Here is a 26,108-nt window from a genome sequence, read left to right as displayed (position 1 = left end):
TCAAGTTTTCGCCATTCACCGAATCTCTTATAAAAATCAGATCTCCAGTAGATTTCGAGGTCACTCGGTCACTGATGTACATGCAATATCTGCGTCGCTAGACGAATGCTACGAATGAATGCAGTCTCATAAGGAAAGTGTAGCCATGAAATCTACAAAATTCTACAACATTTGAATCGTTTGCCAACGTAACACAAGTCGATCAATTCCGCCAGCAAAAAATTGTGTGCTTGGGATTCAATGAAGTTGAAGAAGGCCGTTTTTGCCTGGTCCTGATCGCCGAAGATTCCACACGTAGGAAGTTATCGAAGGGCTTGGAAAGCCGTTGGTAGCCTGTTGGTGAGAGGTCTGGATAGTTTGGTAGATGAGGCAGAACATAGACGCTAAATTCGTTTGGTTTCGGACGGTAATTTGTAAAACGGGCGGACGGGCGTTGTCGTTGTCTTTTGTCTTGCTGCCAACTACTGCTGACGCAATTTTCTGTACATTTCACCGTTTTCCTCACAACAGGACTCTGCTGTGATCGTTTGTCCCGATTGCAAAAAGTTAGTGAATCGCAGTAGCCGCTGACCACCTTTGCCTGTTTTTGGTAGGTTTTCACCTTTGGGAAGAGCCTGGCTCATTTGGAGTTCAACACAGTCGATTTTCTTGTGAATTTTCAAATCATCTGCGGAGCACGGAAAATCTGCATTACAAATGCAATAGCGAATGTCGTCCTTGAAAACAGCAATGGTCCCAAATGGGATCCTTGGGGTACTTAACTTCCAGAAGATCCGGATTCGTTAATTTTACTCATCTGTATTCTATGAGAGGGATAGATAATTGCAAAAAATTCCCATATGTACGACTTTTTGTATTAATCAAGTATGGTCGTCCGGGGCGTTTGAGAGATAATCTACATAGAGAAGAAGATTGAGCTGAGTAGACTTGTCAGGGTGAAATCTAAATTGCTGATTATGAAGTAATGGGTCTAAGAATAGTGTCAGGTGTTTAGTTACAAGAAAATATGAGACTCTGAGAATGGTACTTTGGATACAGATGGCTCTGTAATTTTTAATATTAGACGTATCACCAGATTCGTGTGAATGGGTTACAAAGCAGTATTTCCAGAAGTGTGGCAAAGTTCCGTGTCTTTTAGAATCATTGGAAATAGTATCTAGAGGTCATGCTAGAAGAAAGCTACAGTGCTTCAATAATTATAGAGCAATATCAACTGAACCAGGATTTTTAGAAGCATGTTTCTCGAAGATTTTGGTAACTGTCAGGCTCAGATTATAAAAACAGATAAGAGGGGGAGTTTATGAGTCCATAATCCGGATAGGTTGTCACAAAGAACATTGTATATCCAATAATACAATTTGTGATTGACAAATACATCACATGTGGTAGAATATTATAATGTGCTCGAGATCTGTTTCTTCATTCACTCTTACTGCAATTGAAAATATAACATATATTTGACAATTTGTTACCATTTGAATACATCACATTAATTGGTGCATTAAACATAATTTTTCTTTGAGCTCTTTTGCACTTGAAAGTGATATTTCATCTAGACTCCAATCTTAGCACATGAAAATCTATTTGTGATAACAGTACAGGGGAGTCAACTTCACCATTCAATCAATGGCTTATGTAGAAATTCTATGGATGCTTGAATTCTGCGCTTTTCTAAAGACACCAAATCGAATCTGCGTAGTATATTCATATATTCAGATCCTCCTGAAGAATAAACTCCGTCAACCTTGAAGCATAGAAATTTCAAAAACTTTTTTTGGACTTTTTTTGGATGGTTATTGAGTATTGACTATAAATAGGATTCCATATTGATGATCCATATTCTAGTTTAGACCTTACTTAGAAAAGAGTTGAGAGTGTAGTGATATCATTGAAGTTCCTACAATTTTCAAAGATGAAACCATATACCGAGTGATTTTCTGAAGTGGCTCACTCCTATAACCTTTTTATTATCGTAAATAAAAAACGAAATTCGGGAGGCTGTGTATAATAGTACAATTAACATTTTTTGACATAATTAGTTGCTTTACCGTATATTCTACAAGCTCCGGTTGTAAAATCAATGGTTTCAACGCAATCTCAGTCCAAGGAAGATGTAAAACTAAAATTTTCAATTTTTGGAACAACTGGCCTATATGATAGTTCATGTCAAAAAATGGATGGATTAGGAAATATAGAGTAGAATCTGAAACTAGTCCAAAAATTGCGCGGTTTTTTATGTGTGAAAATTGTTCCACAACTTTTTGAGAGTTGCAATACACTTCTTGAACATATTATCAATCTGTTCAAGAACTGTATCATCATTTGTGTAGGGATTAAATATAGTATTAGATTTTCTAGTGAATAGAACACAGTAAATTATCGGGGAAAACTAAAAAGTTTGTCCTTTCTACACCTGTATGAAGTCCTCCATTATAATATTCATATTTTTCAGATTGAGAAGATCGATAAAAGCTGATTTTTCTCCACAAAAATGTTTAGATGCTAGTAATTTTTATTATGTTTTTGTTTTATGGACTACTCCTGAACAAACAGAGTGGTCCAACAAAAAGTATGCACCTTGCTTTCCTCCTTTTTTTGTAACTTAACGCAAAAATGCTCGGACAGGTCGATTTTGCTTTTGAGGGGGACACATTTTAGATGTATTTTTCTACCTGTGCCTTCAACCCCCTAGCGAGGGTGAGTAACAACCCTAAAATTTCAAATGGAAAGTGGGGTCGAGTGATATATCATTTGAAAGGGCACAAAATATCTTTCCAATGATACCTAATTTGTTGTATTTCACTTATACATGTAGGTATTATGAAGAAAAACAACTACAACCCAGTACTTTGAAATGTGTAATTGACTTAGTAGAATCCTACTTCAGCAAGTGCTGAAAATGTGACCCATTTGCTTCCATACAATAATACAGATTTTGTTCAAATCTATTCCTAACATTCTGTAGCATATCAGGTGTTATACTTCTGCACTCTGCTGTAATTCGTTGGCGAAGATCTTCTATGGAGTCGGGCTGCATAGCAAAACATTTATTTTTCAAGTGACCCAAAGGAAGAAGTCTAAAGGCGATAGATCAGGTGACCTGGCAGGCCATTCGATGGGGCCTCTCCTTCCAATCCATCGTCCAGGAATCCGGTCATTCAAAAACTCTCTTACCGGAGCAACATATTGGGGAGGTGCTCCATCTTGCTGGAAATGAAGCCGATCATCATTATGATTTTGGTCATTTTCAATTATTTCTGTTATGAGAGGATCAATTGTATCTTCAAGCATGTTCAGCTAGACCTCACTAGTTGAATTCCCAGGAATAAAAAGTGGCCCTACGATATGACTACCTAATATGCCACACCAGGCATTGATTTTTTGAGGGTACTGGGTATGGACCTCTCGGAATAAGTGTGGGTTACTGTCATCCCAGTAACGGTAATTATGCCTATTCACAGCTCCATTCAAAAAAATGTACTCTCATCGGAAAAGCACGTGTTGAATGATAGGTGCGGATCATCAATTAGTAGCTGGTTCAGTTGTTCACAAAATTGCAGCCTTCTATCAGGATCATCTTCATTGAGTTCCTGTACTAATTTAATTTTGTACGGATGAAATTTGTAGGCTTTTAATATCCGTATTATGGACGAACGGGAGACACCTGAGGCTGCAGCAAGCTGACGGGTACTTTGAGTATGATCCAATTCAACATGTCCCAAAACAGCGACTTCCACTGCTTCATTTCTGATCGGTTTCCGTGGCTGGTATTTCACATTACAGACAGATCCGGTTTCGACAAACTTTTGGACTAACTTGGCAACATACGAATTATTCACATTTTTCCCGGGATGACTGTTATTAAACAGGCGAGCAGTGAGTCTAGCACAACTATTATGTTGATAATAAAGTTTAACAATTTCAACTCGTTCAGGAATGGAATAAACCATTTTTACAGTAAAGTTGAAATAATTTCAAAAGCAACCGAACTGAATCAATGAACGTTTGTCCACATTCTTTTTGTACACTTATCTGCTGTTGTTATTTGAACCAAAAAACGCACGAGAGAAATTGATGAATGTAAAAAATGCCGTTTTTTCCGCATTTTCATTAACACCAAAAATATCAAGTAAATTTTCTTGCTTTTTTATAACTATTCAAGTAAATACAACAAATTAGATATCATTAGAAAGAGAATTTTGTGCCCTTTCAAATGATATATCACTCGACCCCACTTTCCATTTAAAATTTTAGGGTTGTTACTAACCCTCGCTAGGGGGTTGAATGCATAGGTAGAAAAATACATCTAAAATGTGTCCCCCTCAAAAGCAAAATTGACCTATCCGAGCATTTTTGCGTTAAGTTACAAAAAAAGTAGAAAAGCAAGGTGCATACTTTTCGTTGGACCACTCGATATGTATTTAAGTCTTGTGGAAAGAATTATATATTCTTATGGAATTAAATGGAAATGAGAAGTTCTAATCTAGCCTGAACTTCTGGAAATTTCAGGAGACATCCAGGGCTTTTTGTAGCATCCAACGTTTATAGGAAATGTGTCAACTCTACCAAAAACCACACGAAATCTGCAAAAAATTGGTACTTAATGAATAATTCGCCGAAAATTATCTTTCAATTATACTAATTCGCCTATACAAAACTCAATTCAAACTAATTCTTTGTTCTATCCGGTTAGATAGTGAAAGTTTAGTATGAAAAACACTCTCCAAATACAAAGTAATATTTCAAATGTCACATAAATTCAATAATGAAGTATTCCATAAATTAAAATGCTTGTCCATTTCCGCAGTTTGGACAGAGCCACATTCTGAGTATATCTATTGAGATCTTATCAAATTTTTCAACTGAATTGGCAATTAAAAAAGAGATAGCATTCCTAATTACATGGTGGATAATATCCTCAATGTCAAAACTTGTGACCTAGCTCCATTTACCTAGTAATGCGAGAGAATAATAAATAATGTGAAATTTGAATGAAATTAACATTGGCAATGATGAGCTCCTTCGAAGAATTGTAATTGTATTGAATGAGATGCCGCATGATACCGATACGTTTCATTATTAACGGTGCCGACGTCAATCTACAATGCAAACGACCAACCTTCATCTGGGCTGGAACAATGTACCGACGCTTGTAATTTACATATATCATGAAAGTAATCATTTGTACAATTGCTTTCATTTTTTTTTGTCGGTTGACGCAAAACGCTTATTGCAATCGTAAGATCAACTTTGAGAGCATTCCATGAATATCAATTGAAATAACTGATTTAAAACAAACTTTGTCATAGTCAATCTTACTGTAATAACTACGAGGGTAATGCCAGAAGTAATAATAAGAATAAATTGACTTTATTCATCATAATAAACAATAGAATACATAGCATTGATAGTAAGATACTATTTCAATAAACGATGAATTGACGAGGCTTCAGCCTGAACTGTTTTTCAACCCTACCATGAGAAAGGGAGTGTCTACAAGTATAATCGTACCTAATCATAATACAGAAATCTATAAAGGCAATCGAACAGATGTATGTGATTATCAAGATTTTCAGTCCGAATTTCCTTTACATTTTATTTTCAATATTTTCTTGAAATTCTGTAGACTGAACGATTTATATTCATTCGGCAATTGGTTATAGAGAGCCTGGCGACCTTGTAAGAAAAACTGCGAGTATAAATGAACTGCGATGCCTAACAAAGGAAACACAAAAATTATGGAACAGAATGTATTTATTTTCAACCTGATCTCCTTGCAGCTCTATATACTTTTCCCAGAGACTTTCAATAAGTTCGATGTCGTTTTTATAATAAGAATTGTCTTGCTCCTCAAAAGTGCCATCAACTGCCGACATCATTTCTTCATCGTTGGAAAATCTTTGACCACTGAGCCATATTTTCACGGTAAGGGTTGGAAAATAATTCGAGGTCGCAAATGTGGCGAATAGGGTGCAAAAGGTAGCAATTCAAACTTCTATTTGGTAATTTTGGTCATTGCAATAATGGATTTGTTAGCTGGTGCATTTTCTTCATGGAACAACACTTTTTTCTTAGCCAAATGCCGCCGTTTTGGCAAAAAACATCGTAATCATGCCTCAGCCACTGTTTTCACCAGATTGGGTCTCCTGTGACTTTTTTCTGTTCCCAATATTAAAGAGAATCATGAAAGGACAGCGTTTTGTGACGATTGAGAAGGTAAAAACCGCATCGCTGAGAAAGCTCGACATATCAAAAAGTGCATATAAGAACTGCGCCGAGGATTGATTGGCATAGTCGAGAAATAGTTCAACCCCAAACTACTCACGATTGATTTCGATAAGACAAAATGTCTTCCGTTTTCAATAAACAAAACCAATTTTCTGGATATTTCACATCTATCAATCACCGACAATAATAACACCTTCATTATACCCATAATCAAAAACAAAAAATACTTTGGAGACTACTTAGATAGTCACATGAAATGGGACACTCACATAAAAAAGCTCACTTTCGAATTGAAAAGTCTCATAGCAAAGTTTAAACATATCAAGAAATTTCTTGAAATACGATACTTAAGAATTTTATACGTACTCCAGAAATGTTTACTAAAGGTAATATACTCGACAAACCGATTATATTCCAGTGATGGAGTTTATCAACTAGCAAATGTTTTAGATACTAAACAATTATTTTTGAACGTCTTGATAGTAAAGCAGAAAAAAGAAGGATCTAAAAATTACTATGTACACATATATAATACTCGGAAAGCCGCAATGGATTTTCAATTATTGGAACACACTTGCAGACCGGTTTCGGGCTGTTTGGCCACTTGTCAGTGCAAGGTAGTGTATATCATCAACATAAAGTCGATAACTGACTATACCTGAAAAAATGTATATATGTATACGATAATTGATCTTTCGTCAACACCTTTATCTTTTATTATTTACTATCATTATTTTCTTTCATTGTTCCACGAGAAGCATATGTTTTTGTGGATTATCACTCATATTCATTCATTTATATTTTATTTCATGATATAATACTATGTAAATTATGTACAAAAATATCAAAACCATTTACCTACCTGCTTATGCTTATGACCCTGTCATTTATTCTAGTGAATGAATATACTATTATTATTATATTCGATCTAGTTACTAACAGTCACTCCGTTAGGTATTTATCAATATGTAATATTTTTTTTGTATCAAAAACGTGTTCAGAAACCATTACTTTATATTTTTCAGATTACTGTTATTTAAAATTATGGGGATTGTTTATTGAAATTTTTCAGAACCTTTCCGACGTTTATAAATGTTCCAGGGCCATCTGGAACCAGTACAATTATCTTGCAAATGAAAATTATGTTTCTTTTGTCTTAGCGATGGGCATATGACTAAATGTGGCCTTCAACATAATCACACGAATGTTTACATTTACTCAATCAATTTCTGAGAAATCAATAATAAAGACATTTTCGTTATGGTGCAGATTTTCTGGCTTGCACTGTACATTTTGTGTATCTCAATCAAAATATCCTCACCCTCAGCTTACGTAACAACTCAGCATTGATTATCATGTAGAACTAAATTTTCACCAAGATAGTTCAATCATCACCAACATAGTTAAACATTTCCTTCTACGTCTCATTCGAATAGTTATTGAATCTTTCAAAATATCTTATGCAACATCAATAACCATAAATAGACAAATCTACGTGAAAAGAGAAGACTTTTGGATGAGTAGAAAAGTGAAAGTTAATTATGAGAATATGTTAATGTGATAATAATGATTGACGGGTTGATATCTATTTAGTGTTGGAAACCACAAATTTGCAGCCACACCAGGATAATCGGAAGGATATTTGCAGGTTGCGCCATAACGGTGCTTTCTCAATGAACAGCTGTTTCTGTAATAACAAAATAATACAAACGCTGATGTAATAAACAAACCGCCAAGAATATTATAGTAATTTTTAATGATTTTACATAGATGCAAAATTTGCAATTTACTAATTCACAGTGAGAGAATTGCTCATAAATAATACATCGATTACTACAGCCTAAATGTTGAATTCCTTTTTAATAACAATGCAGATATACAGCAACATTTTTTTTTGTGAGATTTTCAGTTAAAATAGTCTACGCACGTTTACTTGTTTTGCTATAACGAGGTGAAAGTCGAGATTATTCATGAAATGAAAAACAAAAATCTGGGAAGCAACCTCACCGCACCTGAGCCCTATGGATTTTCAGGTGTTTCCACCGGTAAGTAAGACAAAAGTTGAAATTACTTGAACCTTGTTCATTTCCAGCAGTTTTTGTTCTTCAATTTAGCTCCTTTCGAATGTCACTAGATAATCGAAAGTGAGTGGATCTATTCCACTCTCCACGGCAACCCGCAAGGGTTTATTGTGGCTCATACCCATTCACAATTGACCAAATAAACCCAGCTCCTCAACGAAGCCGATAAGTTTGTATGGTGAGTGGTCTTTCATGTCAGCTGGTAAGAGTGCGGGTCTGCCAAACTCTAAAAACATGATTCGGTCCAAAGCGGGCTCCATAAATCTTCTTGCTATCCAGGTGTTCATTGTTGGGTCCATTGAAGCTGCTTGCAGCATCCTTCTTTGCAGAGGAGTCAGCAGCTTCATTACCTTCTAGGCCATTATGGCCAGAAATTCACACCAAAGACAAAAGTCTTCCTATAGAGGAGAGTCGTTTTTGGAAATGTACTATAACAGTTTCGGGAATTCCCTTTTATTCAGGAAGCATCAAGAGTTCCTGGTATATAAATTCAAATTTGTTTTTGAAAATGTTTCAGAAAGTTCAGAAATTGGCTGTATGTGTCATATTGATATTGTTTATCCATCTAATATACACTATTACACTAATTTTCAACTCATCTCGTATACATTTTTGAAAATTGTATGTTTTGAAAAAATTTGGAAAAATCAAAAGTGTATCCAACTAGTAATTATTGTAGAGGGGCTTTCATTGAGCGCTTCCTATTTTTGAATTTAAATAAAAAAGTGTGTGGGTGAGATATTATCAAAATGTGAATAAATGAAGAAAAGGGAAATGAAACTATGTTTTTACCACTTTCATTTGTAACTAACGTTACTTCATTATGATTTCCTACCACGTAGTAACGGCTACATCCATCAAAATGTGAATTGGTATAGTCACAAATTCCCAAGTTACGACGCAAAATTTACCGTGGTCTGCGAAGGGTCGAACTCTTGTGAGAGACGCGAAATCCACTGCCTTGGATTCTCCCTGCACACTCTCACAGACAGCGGCGATGTTTTCGGCAGATCTTGCGTTGACGTACGGATGTTGGTTGATCATTTACTGAACCAGTGGACGCAAATTCATCCACCATATTGCGAATAGTCCTCCCAGTAGGACGATTATGGCGATCATAAAATGGACGAAAGCGCGCGGTACGTTGTCCGAACAGAACATTCATTTTGATCAACCAATTTTATTATTTGCACGTATTGTTGAATGCTCTATCCGTCCATGGTGATTTGCCAAAACAAACTGAATAAATCACAGCTGATTTGACAGATGTAGCTTCAGCAAGATGGCCGTAATCAATAGTCAAAGTTCGGAGGTCCCTGTTGGAAGGACCGTTGAAATTACTTCAAAATAGCCCTGTAGGTTCGTTATTTTATCAGTATAATGCTGGAATGCTGGGTTGTCTAGTGAACACGAGTAAATAAAACAGAGGAGATTTTCACGGTCAGGATTTAAAAACGATTCAGATTAGTATCTATCGTAAAGCCAACACAAAAGCGAGGTTCCAGCAAGGGACTGTCCGAAACCTAAAAACATCTAAGGTCAGTCGAATTGATCAATTCAATATTTTCACTTCGTATTCTTGAAATATCGGTAGAGAATTCCATAACACATGTTTTCAGGTTTTTTGGACTAGAATAATAAAAAAAAAGAATAATAATGAAAGATTCACGACGAGCACTGTCAGACTTTTTATTCATTTTTTTGGTGGTAAAAAAGCTTTCAAGGCATATTTATCTGGTAATGAGAGAGATTATTCGAAAAAGCTATAGTTGCATCATACATATAATTCTTTGAGATATGAGTAGACACTCTAGAAAGTACCAATGGAGAGCCGTAGCAAGTATATAAGAAAGAATATCAAAAATGATGATAACCCATGAGTGGAAGCCCTGATATTGTTGATATACAGGGTGATTCAAAAGTACTTTGACAAACTTCAGGAGGTGATTCCTCACAATATTCTAATATGAATTGTCCAAATGAATAAATGTCCGGAAACGCTTCGTTTCCAAGATACAGGATGTTTTTTACTGAAAAATGTGCTAGAAGTACGCCCAAAAAAGTTATGAATCTTTAAAAAAGAAAAAGACGTGTAGGTGGCGCCCCCTACCAGTAAGAGCAATAAGAACATCAGGTTCGAATTCGACACCTCAAAAACCTCCTAGTACCAAGTTTCGTTCAATTAAGTTCAGTATTTCAAAAGTTATTTGAAAAAAACGAAAATAAAAATAAAACTTCAACATCCTGTATCTTGGAAACGAAGCGTTTCCGGACATTTATTTATTTGGACAATTCATATTAGAATATTGTGAGGAATCACCTCCTGAAGTTTGTCAAAGTACTTTTGAATCACCCTGTATTTTGGAGCGGTCTGAGTACTGAAATCCACAGTTCATTTCTAAAATGAGCATTTTCTTTTTCTCTGTGCACCCAAGACAGCTGTTGACGGAGGTAATTATTATCGAGTTTGATTGAAGTTAATCGAAAAGTAGATTCTGGATAAATTAAGGTCCAGGCAGTTACTTTTAACTGCTCATTTGTTCCCTCATTTTCAATTTGCGTAAAGGTATATCTCTGTCAGTACCTTTTGAGTTGTTCTCCAGTAGTATTATCGAGATCAAAACGGCCTATAGCGGCGTATTAATATCTATACTGTGAACGTTTTTTGTGAGTATTGGTTCTTTAAATTTGATGTATATATTGGCCTGTTTTTTTACATTATTTCGTTGCAAATAATATATAAAAATCAATTTTTGAGTTATTACACAGTTGGTAGGAAGTTTGTAAATATTTCTTTCTATATATCAATTTGATATAAATTTCAAGTTTGGAGCTTCGTTGTTGACTTTTTGGTTATTTCTCCAAGCCCTTCCCTGTTGAATCCGTTCAACTGGCGCCCCAAGGCTTACTTTTTTTTCCATCTATTTCGACTGTAAAAAAAAACATATTTTCCTTACCCACGTCCGGCCCCGACAATAATCGACTAGCCTGGGCCGAACTACCTTCTGGTAATTACATAAATACCAAGGTAGGTTATAAGTTGTCAAGCAATGCGCTTCAACATATGTATGCCAGGATCAGCTCAACATGACAAGCTTGCTCAAGTGGTTTCTCTGATACAAAAATAACAAATTGTATGAACTATCCTGAATAAAGTCTATTTTTTGTTACTTCACCTTACCTCACCCTACTTTACTCTACTCTACTCTACTCAACTCTACTCTTCTCTACTCTACTCCACTCCACTCCACTCCACTCCACTCCAGTCACCCTACTTAACACCTTACCTAACCCTACTCTATTCTACTCTACTCTACTCTACTCTACTCTACTCTACTCTACTCTACTCTACTCTACTCTACTCTACTCTACTCTACTCTACTCTACTCTACTCTACTCTACTCTACTCTACTCTACTCTACTCTACTCTACTCTACTCTACTCTACTCTACTCTACTCTACTCTACTCTACTCTACTCTACTCTACTCTACTCTACTCTACTCTACTCTACTCTACTCTACTCTACTCTACTCTACTCTACTCTACTCTACTCTACTCTACTCTACTCTACTCTACTCTACTCTACTCTACTCTACTCTACTCTACTCTACTCTACTCTACTCTACTCTACTCTACTCTACTCTACTCTACTCTACTCTACTCTACTCCACTCCACTCCACTCCACTCCACTCCACTCCACTCCACTCCACTCCACTCCACTCCACTCCACTCCACTCCACTCCACTCCACTCCACTCCACTCCACTCCACTCCACTCCACTCCACTCCACTCCACTCCACTCCACTCCACTCCACTCCACTCCACTCCACTCCACTCCACTCCACTCCACTCCACTCCACTCCACTCCACTCCACTCCACTCCACTCCACTCCACTCCACTCCACTCCACTCCACTCCACTCCACTCCACTCCACTCCACTCCACTCCACTCCACTCCACTCCACTCCACTCCACTCCACTCCACTCCACTCCACTCCACTCCACTCCACTCCACTCCACTCCACTCCACTCCACTCCACTCCACTCCACTCCACTCCACTCCACTCCACTCCACTCCACTCCACTCCACTCCACTCCACTCCACTCCACTCCACTCCACTCCACTCCACTCCACTCCACTCCACTCCACTCCACTCCACTCCACTCCACTCCACTCCACTCCACTCCACTCCACTCCACTCCACTCCACTCCACTCCACTCCACTCCACTCCACTCCACTCCACTCCACTCCACTCCACTCCACTCTACTCTACTCTACTCTACTCTACTCTACTCTACTCTACTCTACTCTACTCTACTCTACTCTACTCTACTCTACTCTACTCTACTCCACTCTACTCTACTCTACTGTACTCCACTCCACTCTACTCTACTCTACTCTACTCCACTCTACTCTACTCCACTCACTCCACTCTACTCTACTCTACTCTCCTCCCCTCCACTCCACTCTAATCTACTCTACTCTACTCTACTCTACTCCACTCTACTCTACTCTACTCTACTCCACTCTACTCTACTGTACTCCACTACACTCTACTCTACTCTACTCCACTCTACTCCACTCCACTCCACTCCACTCCACTCCACTCCACTCTACTCTACTCTACTCCACTCTACTCTACTCTACTCCTCTCTACTAATCCATAAATAACGTTTTCTAAAAACACTTTATTGTGTGATTTTCAGTAGACAGTTTTACAAAAACGCAACACGTGTTTCGCCATACAATGGCTTCCTCGGGCGTGTCTTAATAACGAATTCTACACATTCAATGCTATATATTCCTTATTCTACAATTTGAAGTACCTGAATTTCAAGTACCTGATTTTTTACCTAAGTTTGTATTGAATTTAATTACCTGAGCTTGTGTTCCATCTTCCACATTTGAAAATTTGAAAAAATATTCAGTAACGGAGAGTTATTCAATTCTAATTGATCATTCAGTAAATTACCCGGATTCCTGAATCTATTGATTTCTAAACATTCTAGAAGATTGAGTTTCAAACTCTTCCCTTCTAAATGTAACACATCGTATTCATGATTGAACTCATGTCTTTCTGTTAAAAGGTGGTTTGCAAATGTGGAATTGGTCTTTCTATTTACAAAATCACTTCTATGATCTTTAATTCTATGGGAAAATGTTCTTCCCTGTTTGGCCAATATACAGTTTTGGACAAGAGCCACAAGTCAGCTTATATACTCCTGATCTATCCAACAACGAAGTTTTGTCTTTATTGTTTTTAGTAAATTCACTTAGATTATTATTCGTTCTGTGAGCTACGTTTACGCCTTCTTTCTTCACAAAACGGGCAATATTTCTGGTTGGTTCACCCATATATGCCAATATCCTCTCCTACTCTACTGTACTGTACTCCACTCCACTCTACTCTACTCTACTCTACTCTACTCCACTCCACTCTACTCTACTCAACTCACTCCACTGTACTCTACTCTACTCTACTCTACTCTACTCTACTCCCCTCCACTCCACTCTACTCTACTCTACTCTACTCTACTCCCCTCCACTCCACTCTACTCTACTCTACTCTACTCTACTCTACTCTACTCCACTCTACTCTACTCTACTCCACTCTACTCTACTGTACTCCACTCCACTCTACTCTACTCTACTCCACTCTACTCCACTCCACTCCACTCCACTCCACTCCACTCCACTCCACTCCACTCCACTCCACTCCACTCCACTCCACTCCACTCCACTCTACTCTACTCTACTCTACTCTACTCTACTCTACTCTACTCTACTCTACTCTACTCTACTCTACTCTACTCTACTCTACTCTACTCTACTCTACTCTACTCCACTCCACTCTACTCTACTCTACTCTACTCTACTCTACTCTACTCTACTCTACTCTACTCTACTCTACTCTACTCTACTCTACTCTACTCTACTCTACTCTACTCTACTCTACTCTACTCTACTCTACTCTACTCTACTCTACTCTACTCTACTCTACTCTACTCTACTCTACTCCACTCTCCTCTACTCTACTCTACTCTACTCTACTCTACTCTACTCTACTCTACTCTACTCTACTCTACTCTACTCTACTCTACTCTACTCTACTCTACTCTACTCTACTCTACTCTACTCTACTCTACTCTACTCTACTCTACTCCACTCTACTCCACTTTACTCCACTCTACTCTACTCTACACTACTCGACTCTAACTTTACTTCGTTATTACTTTCGAAATACAAGCTACTGGAATGGATGTGAGTCTTGAATTCTTTATAGTAAAGAAGTTGTAAGGAAAAATATTAGAAACTCGAAAACAGGTAATATAATTCAACATCTCAACAACCAGGAGTCAAATTCATCTTCAGCTGTTCGGAAACATTATTTCAAATGTTCCTTGTATCGCCATTCTTCGATAAAATGATTATCATAACTCGTATGACTGCAATTGATTGTTACATAAAACAAGAATTCCGTTCGAAACAATCGGTTCTTAAATTACTAGTTCATATTCTAACAATCCATTGAAAATATGACCGTCGTGCTAGTTTGAACACCTCAGTGAACCGCCAACAATTCGACGGTTATATAAACACATCAGTTCTGCTTTTATTGCAGGAAAGGAACTATTACACAGTTGAGAAACCAAAAATTTAATGAACATTCTACGAAACATTTCTTCTGTGAGAGAAATTATGAAAACGTGGAAAGCTGTGAGATAAGCACGAAAGTGGCGAAAACTTTCAAAAAAATAACATCTGAAGAGACCAAATCTGGGCTGGTAGGCTGAAGTGCCGAACGTTTCGTATGCTTCTGCGGCTAACAACGTCAGTAGTAAGTGCGGTAGCATTATATGCATCCCCTGTGAATAACCACCAGTTTGCTTATCAAACAGGTAAATCGACAGATTTAGCATTAAACAACCTTGTTGAGAAAATCTCCCTTGACAACAAGGAGATTTCAGTTGCTGTATTTCTCGATATTGGAGGGGCATTTGACAATGCACTACCTAAATCTATAGTAATTAAATAGAACTGGCCGATACTTGATGAAAATCCATATTAAAAAACTTATCAATGGAGTTTACTGTATGATTTTCACTATAAGGGTTTTACAAAAACCGCGACATTTGAAAAAAAAAGTTGGGGATAGTTGCAGCTAAGGGGTTAAAAAAGAAATTCATTTTATTGCCAAAAAATGCGTACAACGTGAAATCAACCGACGTGTTTCAGCGTTTTTTTCCAAAAATACTGATTCAAAAGATATTAATTTTATTCCGGATTTTGCGCACCCCTGTATATTCGATTACCGTGGCGTAGTGCATCAGATGTTCTTGTCACATGATCGAACCGTCAATAAGTAGTATCATTTTGAAGTTATACGCCGCTCACAATAAGCAATACGAAGAAAACTTATTGTGGAAAAATTATTCATGGAGTTTGCATTCCGATAATGCACCTGCACACTCGTTATTGCCACCGTACTCGCCAGATTTGGACCGTTGTGACATTTTGCTGTTCCCAAAATTGGAGAGACCTATGAAAGGACGGCGTTTTGCGACGTTGGAGCAGATGTTGGTGTTGACTTCTGCGTACGCAGAAGTCAACAACAATAAATGTAACCCAACAAGACCTGTGAAAAAACTCTTTCACTCATCACCATCACTCCTTCAGTTGAACCTGCCAAGTCGATTCCAAAATTTCCCTCCTTATATGCCGAAATAGGTCGACACGATTGAAATGTGAAACAACGAAAGTTTATTGAAAATGATTTGCGTAACGTTAAGTATTGAAACTGGTAATCTTTGTATATGTTTAGAATAAGTATGACATGGTCTGCAAAGGAAATAAATTTGAATTTATTTCCTTTGAAATTTTTACGTGCGCATGCGTCATTTTCACAAATAAAGAAAAATAAACAGTAGGATGCAAATGTATGGAATGAATTCGATATTCAAAAAATGTACGCGTCTTTTGGAAGAAACCAAAAACACGTCAACTTAAATTTTTGACGGCTCAGCTCGTGATAGACATAATGGGAGATGTTTCGTCAACAGTTTTGGCGTGATAACGTAATCGACAATTTTTTTTAAATGCAAACAAGGATCGTGTGGCACCTCTTTCAAAAGGTCCACTAATCGCCTAATCAACGTTATAATCATTTTATTATATATTTATTTCATATACTATTCTACAGGATGAACCCAATTACAGAATAGGGAGTAACCGTGGCATTTACAAATATATATAATGGAATCGGCTGATATTTGATGAAAATCCATAAATAACGTTTTCTAAAAACACTTTATTGTGTGATTTTCAGTAGACAGTTTTACAAAAACGCAACACATGTTTCGCTTCCTCGGGCGTGTCTTAATAACGAATTCTACACATTCAATGCTATATATACCTTATTCTACAATTTGAAGTACCTGAATTTCAAGTACCTGATTTTTTACCTAAGTTTGTATTGAATTTAATTACCTGAGCTTGTGTTCCATCTTCCACATTTGAAAAAATATTCAGTAACGGAGAGTTATTCAATTCTAATTGATCATTCAGTAAATTACCCGGATTCCTGAATCTATTGATTTCTAAACATTCTAGAAGATTGAGTTTCAAACTCTTCCCTTCTAAATGTAACACATCGTATTCATGATTGAACTCATGTCTTTCTGTTAAAAGGTGGTTTGCAAATGTGGAATTGGTCTTTCTATTTACAAAATCACTTCTTTGATCTTTAATTCTTTGGGAAAATGTTCTTCCAGTTTGGCCAATATACAGTTTTGGACGAAACCAGTTTTATCTTCCTCTTGAAGATGATCACTTGGTGATCGAAACACGTGTCAAGGTGTAAAAATAACGATTTGGTGTTGGAAAAAACTCCAGTAATATTCATTACTACACCAAAGGTTCCAAACAGTATATCACAAACCCATGATATTGTTAAATATTGCTGGGTAGACGAAACCAAGTATTGTGCTTTGAACACACCTTCTTCAAGGGGAAATCGTGTTATAATTTTGCATGCCGGGAATGAAAGTGGTTTCGTACCTAACGCTTTGCTTCTGTCGGCCAAAAATATAAAAGATTCGTCTGCTGATTACCACGAAGATATGACTGCGGCTTTATTCCAAACCTGGTTCAGTGACCAGCTTCTCCCAAATATTCCTGCAAACTCGGTTATTGTTATGGATAATGCTTCGTATCATTCTCGGTTATTGACTACAATACCAAACAATAACACAAAAAAATCAGATATTGTTGATTTCATGCGAAATCATGACATGGAAATAATCGAAAAGATTCCAACGAAAAAGATATTACTGGCGACCATAAAACAACGTAATTTCAAAAAAGAGTATATTATTGATTCGATGTGTGAAACACATGGTCATGTTTTCTTACGTTTTCCTCCTTACTATTGTGTGTTCAATCCAATTGAAATGGTTTGGGCCACAATGAAAGAAAGCTTGCGGAAATGTAATCAGTCACTGACTTTGAATGCTGTGGTTCTTGACAATATAAGGCGAGTGGTGAATGAAGTAGGTAATAGTAATGTGCGAAGAAGAATTTTGATTTTTCTATCAATTTTGTTTGCCTCTATTATTTTGTGAATATATGTTTAACGAGAATTCGGTGTGATTATTTGTGTTTTCATTGTATTTTAGAGTTTTCGACTCGGAAATAAACTACCTTGAATTTCAAAGTTTTTCATAATTACCCATGGTGGAAAAATTCAGTTGAGATAATTTTTTCATGGGGTGATCAATTGCTATGACTGTATGAATAAGTAACTGAAAAACTACCACTGAAAAATAATAAGCCGACGCCTATGTCGAGGCGGGAATTCCTTCTCTGTGCTGCTCCAATTGGTATTGGAAATACTATACTAAAATACTGACAATAAAGGAAAATTTATTGCATCAATCAAAATGTTTAGGGGTGAATTATTTTTGGAAAAGATGGACAAGTAGAAAACCGAAACGTTTCTTTCCCAATGATTGAACTATTTTGAGATGTGTGAATGAAATACTGTTTGATATTTTGTTTGTTATCGGTATTTTCTTGAGAACAAAAAATATCGATGGTGTCATAACATGAAGTGAAAAAGAATTCTTATGAGGATGTGATTTTTTACTGATTTCATTACTATGCATTTATGTAGATAAATCAGAAGGTCTCAATAAAGCTTACTATGAGATGTTTTTTGTTGACTTTATGAATTATCGAGTTGTGTAATCACTCATATCAATTCGCCAACGCATCTGCATCAACAGACACTTCTCTATTAGTTCTACAATCAATTTTATCATTTTTTTATTTTTTATGCTTCATTACGTTATTTCCAATCACTGAACTGAGAGGTGACTGTTGGTATTACATAAAACCCATCAAGGTCAACATGTTGTGGAAAGATATACAGAACAGGTGAGGTTGAGAACAATCATCCCAACTGAAACATCACAAAAAATAGATGAACAAAGCCATACTCAGACAGTCATGATATTTTTCAAAGATTACCTGCCAAAAATAGACAGTAATTATTTTTTTGTATCGTAAAAATATGCAGACAGGGAACTGGAATCGTGGATATAAATAGTAAAGAAAATTATGAACGATTTTTCACATATAGTCAGTGGGCATACACTTGAAGATTGGTTATAAATCAAATCATATTAAGAAACACTTCGTTCTCTCGATTTCTCTATTTGGGAACATTTACAGCATTTGGTTTATCGTACTTCTGTTCGCGATGTAGAGGACTTGAGAAACCACATCATCGATGCCTGCAGGGTAATCAGAGAGACTCCAGGAATATTTGAGCGAATATGTGGCTCAAAGCGCCGACGTCTAGACGCTTGCGTAATGTCTGAAGGTAGACATATTGAACATTTACTATGATTTCTACATGTTGTGTGTTTTGTTATTAATAAATCAGTGTTGTTTATTACCCTTTGATCGTTTAATGCAGGTACTAACTACAAAATAACAATAAATCCAGTTCGCATCTATGACGATGTATCTCTGTAGTTGTTCGTAAAATAATTTTTTGCTGCGAACTGGTTTATTTTGGGCAAAAAACCCAAGAGACATTTTTTGTTAAGAATAAAACAGGCTATCGGAAATAAATTTTTAAATGGTAAACAAATAATAACACAAAAAGTTACATTGGAAATAAATTTTAGGGGTTGCTTTTTCCACCCCTTACAACCATGGGGTGAACCAAATAAATTACTGGCCAAGTGTCTTTTTGGTAGTACAGAACGTCAGGTTGATTTCAATTTTGTAACTTTTTCAGTGCTTGTGAAAAAAATTGTTGTACAAATTTCAGGTACCCCCTTTAAGGGGCTGTATCTTAACAGGGGATGCTCCAATAAAGTTTCTTTATATGAAAGATCCTATCTTTTTTTCTATGAAGAATCACCTCCTTGAATGTTTTACACTTATTCAGTTACACCCTGTATAGGTATCCCATACAGGTAAATCATCCAGGCGTACCACCCATACAGGTGTACCAACCTAAATTAATTTTACAATTATGCCTTATCTATTATTTTACAATATATGTTTAACTGTTATAGCTGTATATGAAACAATTTTTAGCTATATAAAAATTAATTTCACAATATTGCCTATCTAAATTTATTTTTTCAATGTGTCCTTATGTAGTAATCAGTAAACCCAACAACATTATTTTATTTACTACATGAGGACACATTGCAAAAATGAATTTGGAAAGGCATAGAGCAGGTTCACAGGTTTCTTTTAGGTCTATTTGATTTTTGTTGTAAATCCGTAGAGAAGTGTCGTCTGCATAAATAGGCATCTCAATATCCGCAAAGGAATTTGCACAAAATAGATCCTTGTGGAACACCTATATTAACATCGGTATTGCCAGACTCACATACTGAGAACGACATCTAATAAATGATTCTAACCATTCCAGACACCTCTGATACCATAATAGTTATACGACTTTGAAAAAAGAATATCGTGGTCCACACAGTCGAAAGCTGAGTCATGTCCTTGTTCTAAATGGTTTATGAGATTGTCATAGAACTCATAGATTGCGCTAGTTGTTGATTTACCAGGTCAAAAACCGTGCTAACTATTTGTCAAAATATTATGATCATTGATAAAATTTATCAGCATGTCCAAAAATCCATATTCAAAAACTTTCGAAGAACTACTGCAAATCGTTATAGGTCTATAATTTTCCAAGTAATCGGGGCAATGTTTTTTTATAAATAGAAATGATTTTTCCTTTCATGAGGGTTGTGGGAAATTTTCCTGTTTTCAATGAAAGATTCAATAAAAATGTAGAAGGTCCTATTATAACATTCATAACTTTTTTTTAAAACAGTCACCAAATATTCATCTCGATTTCATAGTTTTGTTTCGTCTTGAAAAGTATTTTTCAAAATCCTATTGAACTTTATTTTTAATTTCATATCATGACAATTTGTACCCGAAATGGAAAGGTTTATCTGTCAGAAATGTTGTTTATCACTCAATATCTTCATACCAAATACTTCAATGCATACTTAATTCTCATTTCCACTGGTACAGAACAAAACAAAGTATGTGCTATCTTTTTGATTAACTAGTTATTACCTCATACCTCAATAACATATAAAAATCAAGACCGCTTTCTTGTAGGTAGTGGCTTGATTATATAAGAGAATAATAGATCGTAAAGCCTCAAAGTAATAAAAAATTGTGAAAAGTCGAGGTTACTGAAAACCTTGATCATGGTTATGTAATTACAATTTTTTTCAAATTTCATTTCGAATTAGTTCAGGGTCTAATTTGAATTTTCTCAAAAATTATTGATCCATTCAACAATTTCTATTTTGTCTCCTTTAAAGTAGCCGTCCTCAGATATAATACACTTGTGCCAACTTTTTTTCCAATCCTCAAAGAGGTTGTGATTTGCACATTTTGGTATGTTCTCTTAGCACTTCGGTTATTACCTCCTCAATCGTCGCAAAATGCCGTCCTTTCATAGGTGGATTCGATCTTGGAAACAGGAAAAAGTCGCAGGGTGCCAAATCTGGTGAATACATAGTCCGCCAAATTTGAACATTCACCACATTTTTGGAACAGACCTTAAATGTTTTAGTTGATGATGATGTGACGTCAGGAGATTTTCCCCTGCCAGCTCGAACATTTCTCAGGAGACTATATACTTCATAGAATTGTTCACTGATATAAGCAAACGTACGTTTCTGAGAATCGTTTCATATTTTCCTAATGTCAAATGTTACTGTAATTTTGATTTTTTATCCAGCTGACCTTCCGAAAGTATTATCTCACTCGTAAATTCCAACAATCTCTTTCATATTATTATTGTTAATTAATTTATTGTTTGAAAACCCAGTTCCTGTCGCATAAGTAACTCTCTTATTGGAATAAACGGAGTTTTGTTTCAGAAAAACTGAATATTAGCCTACAATTCTCATTTTAGACAAGAATGAATGTGTTTGGCAGTTCTGATGGAAATTACCTATGTATTATGCTATGTATTAACAAGTTATCAGGTCATTTTTTTAATATTTTTATATATTTACCTTATTCACCTTCAAAATCATGTATCAGTTTATATTTTCCGTTAGTGCTGAAGGTGAATCAAGATCGGTTACTATTCGGAACAACATTCTGCTTTAAATTTCAAATTATTCGAAATGAGGTCAGAATATTCAATGGTGAGATTAGATTAACCTCAACAAGTCAGCTTTCCTTTCGATGACTCCAATTCGTATTCATCTTGGACTTCTTGGCCTGTTGAAAGCAAAATCTACGAATTATTTAGACAATAGAGAAACATTCTACATTAGCTGTTTCCTGCGACTCCGTTGGTATGGACTCCAATTTTTGGGCCTTTCCAGGTTTTCTAGCAGCAAAACAATATTCACGGTATTGAGAAATTAATAAATTGAAATTAAATTTCAATACATTCACCTTTCCTAACCATGCTATATAGCAAAACATACACAAAAGTGAAACAAAGGAAAAACCATATGAGCAAGGCATAACGTAAATATATTTTCTATCCAGAAGACTTCAGATATGTTTTCAACTTTTTCTTGAAATTATTTATGTGGTAGTGTCTAAATTCACTGGGCAGAGCGTTATATTGTTATATTGTTTGTAAATAAAACTACGAGAGAAGCAGACTGTGGAGTGTTTTGGAATAATTAAAGTGTGACGATTTTGTGTCCTCGAATCATTCTGAGATTTGAAAGTTTCATATCTCTCATAAATTTAATTTGGATTTTTGTAAATGGCAAATTTATGTTTATCGACGAGTAGGTGAAACTGCCAGGTTTTAGCAATCGGTAACCAACCTGACTCCTCGAACTTAGTGGATATATGGTCGAATTTTCTCACACCATAATAAAGATGAATGCAATTGTTTTGTTTTTTTTTAAGCGATTTACATTAATTTGTATCAAGGCACGCCCGTAGATTATATCGCAATATGCTAATCTAGACAATATGAGGGTTTCGCAAAGTTTCAACCTCACTTTGGAAGTCATAATATCTCTACTTTGATAGAGTTGAAGTAAGATACTGTAAGAGCTGCGACAAAGTGAGTTTATATGTTTGTGAAATCTCAGATCAGCATCTAGCCACAGACCCAAGTTCTCGCTTTCTGTAATTATTTGTAGTGAGTCTTGTCCAAGTTGGATTTCAATTCTTCCTTCAACTTCCCATCTTTCGTGTTTTGGGCCAAAAAGTATCAGCTGTGATTTATTAGAATTCAATTTCAGGTTATGGATAGATCCAGTAACTTTTATAGATCGCTGTTAATTTTTTCCATTGCCACCTGCCAGTTACTTGGAGGAAATCTGATGGAGGAAATCTGTCATCTGCATTTTTCGTTGGTGGTTTTAACTGATTGTGATAGCTACCAATTATAATAGAATAATGTCAAGATTAGGTTATAGTAATGAAGATTTCTTGAATTTATTAATGATTTATGATGAGTGCAATAGAATTGCAAGTAGAACATGCCGAGTATTTCATGAAAGATATCCACAACTTCCGAAGCCGAATAATAATGTGATAAATCGACTACTAAAAAACTGTAGGTTGAATGGAACCTTCCGTCCAAAAATCATTCGTAAGAAGATTAAAGTGGATGATGATGACAATGGTATAACAGTTTTGGGATACTTTCATGCATTTTCAAATGCTTCTCTACACAAGGCTGAAAGGGAGATAGGTATACCCTACGTGACAATTTGTCGAATTCTTAATAAGCATAAATGGCATCCCTATAAGTTCTACTATGTCCAACATTTGACAGAGACTGATTTACCTCGTAGAGTGGAATTCTTTGAATGGTTACTTGCCAAGACTCAGGAGGATGAACATTCCCTTTACAATATCATATGGATAGATGAGACCAAGTTCACAAAAAATTGAGTTTTCAATAGACACAACAGTCATTATTGGGCGCCAGAAAATCCCCATGTTGTCCGCCAAAGGGGTTTTCAAGAAAGATGGCAATTCAATGTATTTTGTGCCATAAAGAATGAGTCAATTTTTTATATCGTGTTTTATGATGATAATTTGAATGCATCAAAATATGAAGATTTACTGAGGAATGAAATCCAAATGATTTTAAATAATAGACCAGGAAGAGAACGTGTATGGTACCAAATGGATGGTGCTCCACCCCATAATTCTCATTCAGTCAGCGAAGTTTTAACCGAAATCTTCGAAGACAGATGGATTGGTAATAATGGACCGTTTCGTTGGCCTCCTAGAACACCAGATGGCAATCCATTAGATTATTTCGTGTGGGGTTCCATTAAAAATATGGTTTACTCTACTCCAATAACAACAATGGGAGATATGAAATCGAGAGTTACAACTGCTTTCAATAGTTTGACTCCAGACTTGATCAGAAGCGCTACACATGACAATCTTTTGAAGAGATTACATGTTTATTTAAGTAGAGGTGGAGATGTGTTTGAACATATTCTGAAATACACTGACGATTAAATTAACTCATTAATTTATGGGTCTATTATTTTCAGTTCGTGTTTCAGCGTTAATAAAACTATTGTTTGAAGAGAAGTTTCATTCGATGGTTGAGGAGTTTTTTAATAATTATCTCTTCATTGTATTATCTGTGACTGATTGAGAAACATCAAACGAAATCTGTTTTACAAAAATGTGTGGTAAACAAGGAAACCATGTCAATTTCCGTTTGAAACAGTTTATCTCGAAAACGGTTCAGAATAGAAATAGTATTATCTGAACAAAGTTAATCTGAAATTGGATGTAGAGCTCAAAAATGTTGAATTATACAGGGTGTTCCATTTGAAAAAATTGAGTTCCACTCATTTTTTCATGAGATCAAAGTATCTGCATTTTTTGAAGACCCCGAATGAGGCAAATGAAAATATGACTCGGAGTGAAGATCCTCATAGTATCACTCCACTCCATTTCGAATTTGATCGTTTTAGTGCAAGTGAGTTCAAGATTATCAGCATTTATAAAAGTTCATGTTTGGTAAAAATAATATCGAAATTAATTTATATCTTCCAAATATAGAGTATAGAGAAATAGTATATGAATTTGTTGACAAAGTGATAATGAATCATAATATGATATTATATACGGGGTGTTCCATTCGAAAAATCAAAGAAGCCGCTACTTTATAGTAGAAGCGACAACGCCGCTTCGTCTAAAATATTTTAGGCGTGTAGGTTATATTGACTTATGCATACTGTGTAATTTTCAGGTTGATCCGTTGAATAGTTTGCCAGAAACGGCTAATTAACGCTCATCATGAAAAACCCTGTATACTCGTTGATAATGTAGCTTTCTATTGATGGAAACATTTTTTAAATCAGTAGGGTACTTTTTGAAATTATCCGTTACAAACAAACAAAAAATCAAAAAATTTTTCTTTAAAATACTGGTTCAGATATCAGTCGAGGTAAACCGAATAATTGAAAAACCCCGCTCAATTTTACAAAGAATATTTTTGTTTGTCAGCTTACTATTAGAGGAGTTTTCTGAATTATCCGTTGCAAAGCTACAAAAGAATCAAATAATTGGGAAATAATATTTTCCGCAATCATTTCGTGTGCCCCTGTATAAAATCGAAAAAATATCTCGGTAACATCAGCAATTTTCACAATTATTAATGTATTTTCCATGAACAAATCGATATAATCTACTCACCATTTTGACAAATATGGAACTAAACGAGTGAAACTAAAATCCAAATTTGGCTCACCCACTATCAACACTAATCGACTCGACAGGACCACTGCGTATAACTTTTCGAGCGCGCTATTCGAATATTATCAATCGCTTGTCTTGTATCTAACTACAAGAAATCTAGTAGCGTATGAATTTCGCTCTGGTAAAGCCCCTCCAAGAAGTCGCACTTCTTTGTTTCACTGGCTCGCCTTGTATTTCCTTCTCTTTATCGGGCGTACGACATATATCACAGTGAATTCGAAAGTTGAATACAGCCGTCTCTGTCGCGCGAATGCATTTTGCCATGTTACTCCTTCTGCAGCGAAGGACTACCTGATTACTTACCTTTCTCTTCCTAGCTTTGAGGTAAATTGGTATGGTCAGTCAAGTCGGCTGGTGAGTCGCCGTTTTATTTTACGAGAGCTTGATAGAAATCTCGTTGGCATGATTTGTTGTGCTACAGTGACTCGACTTTTCAGGGTGTTGCATAATTTGAGATTTTTGTTCGTTGAACTTTACAGTGACAAGTGTCCCACTTCTGGGGTAGATGGACAATATTGCCT

The 26,108-nt window shown here is 36.0% G+C and overlaps 1 protein-coding gene across 1 annotated transcript in view; it reads right to left on the bottom strand.

Annotated features, from left to right (window-relative positions):
• The window catches only part of Cht7 (Chitinase 7), an 86,821-nt gene extending 61,077 nt beyond the window's left edge, over positions 1–25,744 (bottom strand). The window contains exon 1 of the mRNA XM_074171475.1: positions 25,525–25,744. Coding sequence (XP_074027576.1) covers positions 25,525–25,527 — 3 coding nt within the window. The 5' untranslated portion in view covers positions 25,528–25,744. The remainder of the gene's footprint in view (positions 1–25,524) is intronic.
• Between the last annotated feature and the right edge of the window lie 364 nt (positions 25,745–26,108).

This window comes from Leptinotarsa decemlineata, unplaced genomic scaffold (assembly GCF_025532065.1).
Source record: "Leptinotarsa decemlineata unplaced genomic scaffold, Ldec_3_MD MMD2_tig00000010_RagTag_RagTag, whole genome shotgun sequence".
Taxonomy (NCBI): Eukaryota; Metazoa; Arthropoda; class Insecta; order Coleoptera; family Chrysomelidae; genus Leptinotarsa; species Leptinotarsa decemlineata.
Note: the sequence above shows the minus strand (reverse complement) of the source record. Positions and strands in the feature narration are given on the sequence as shown.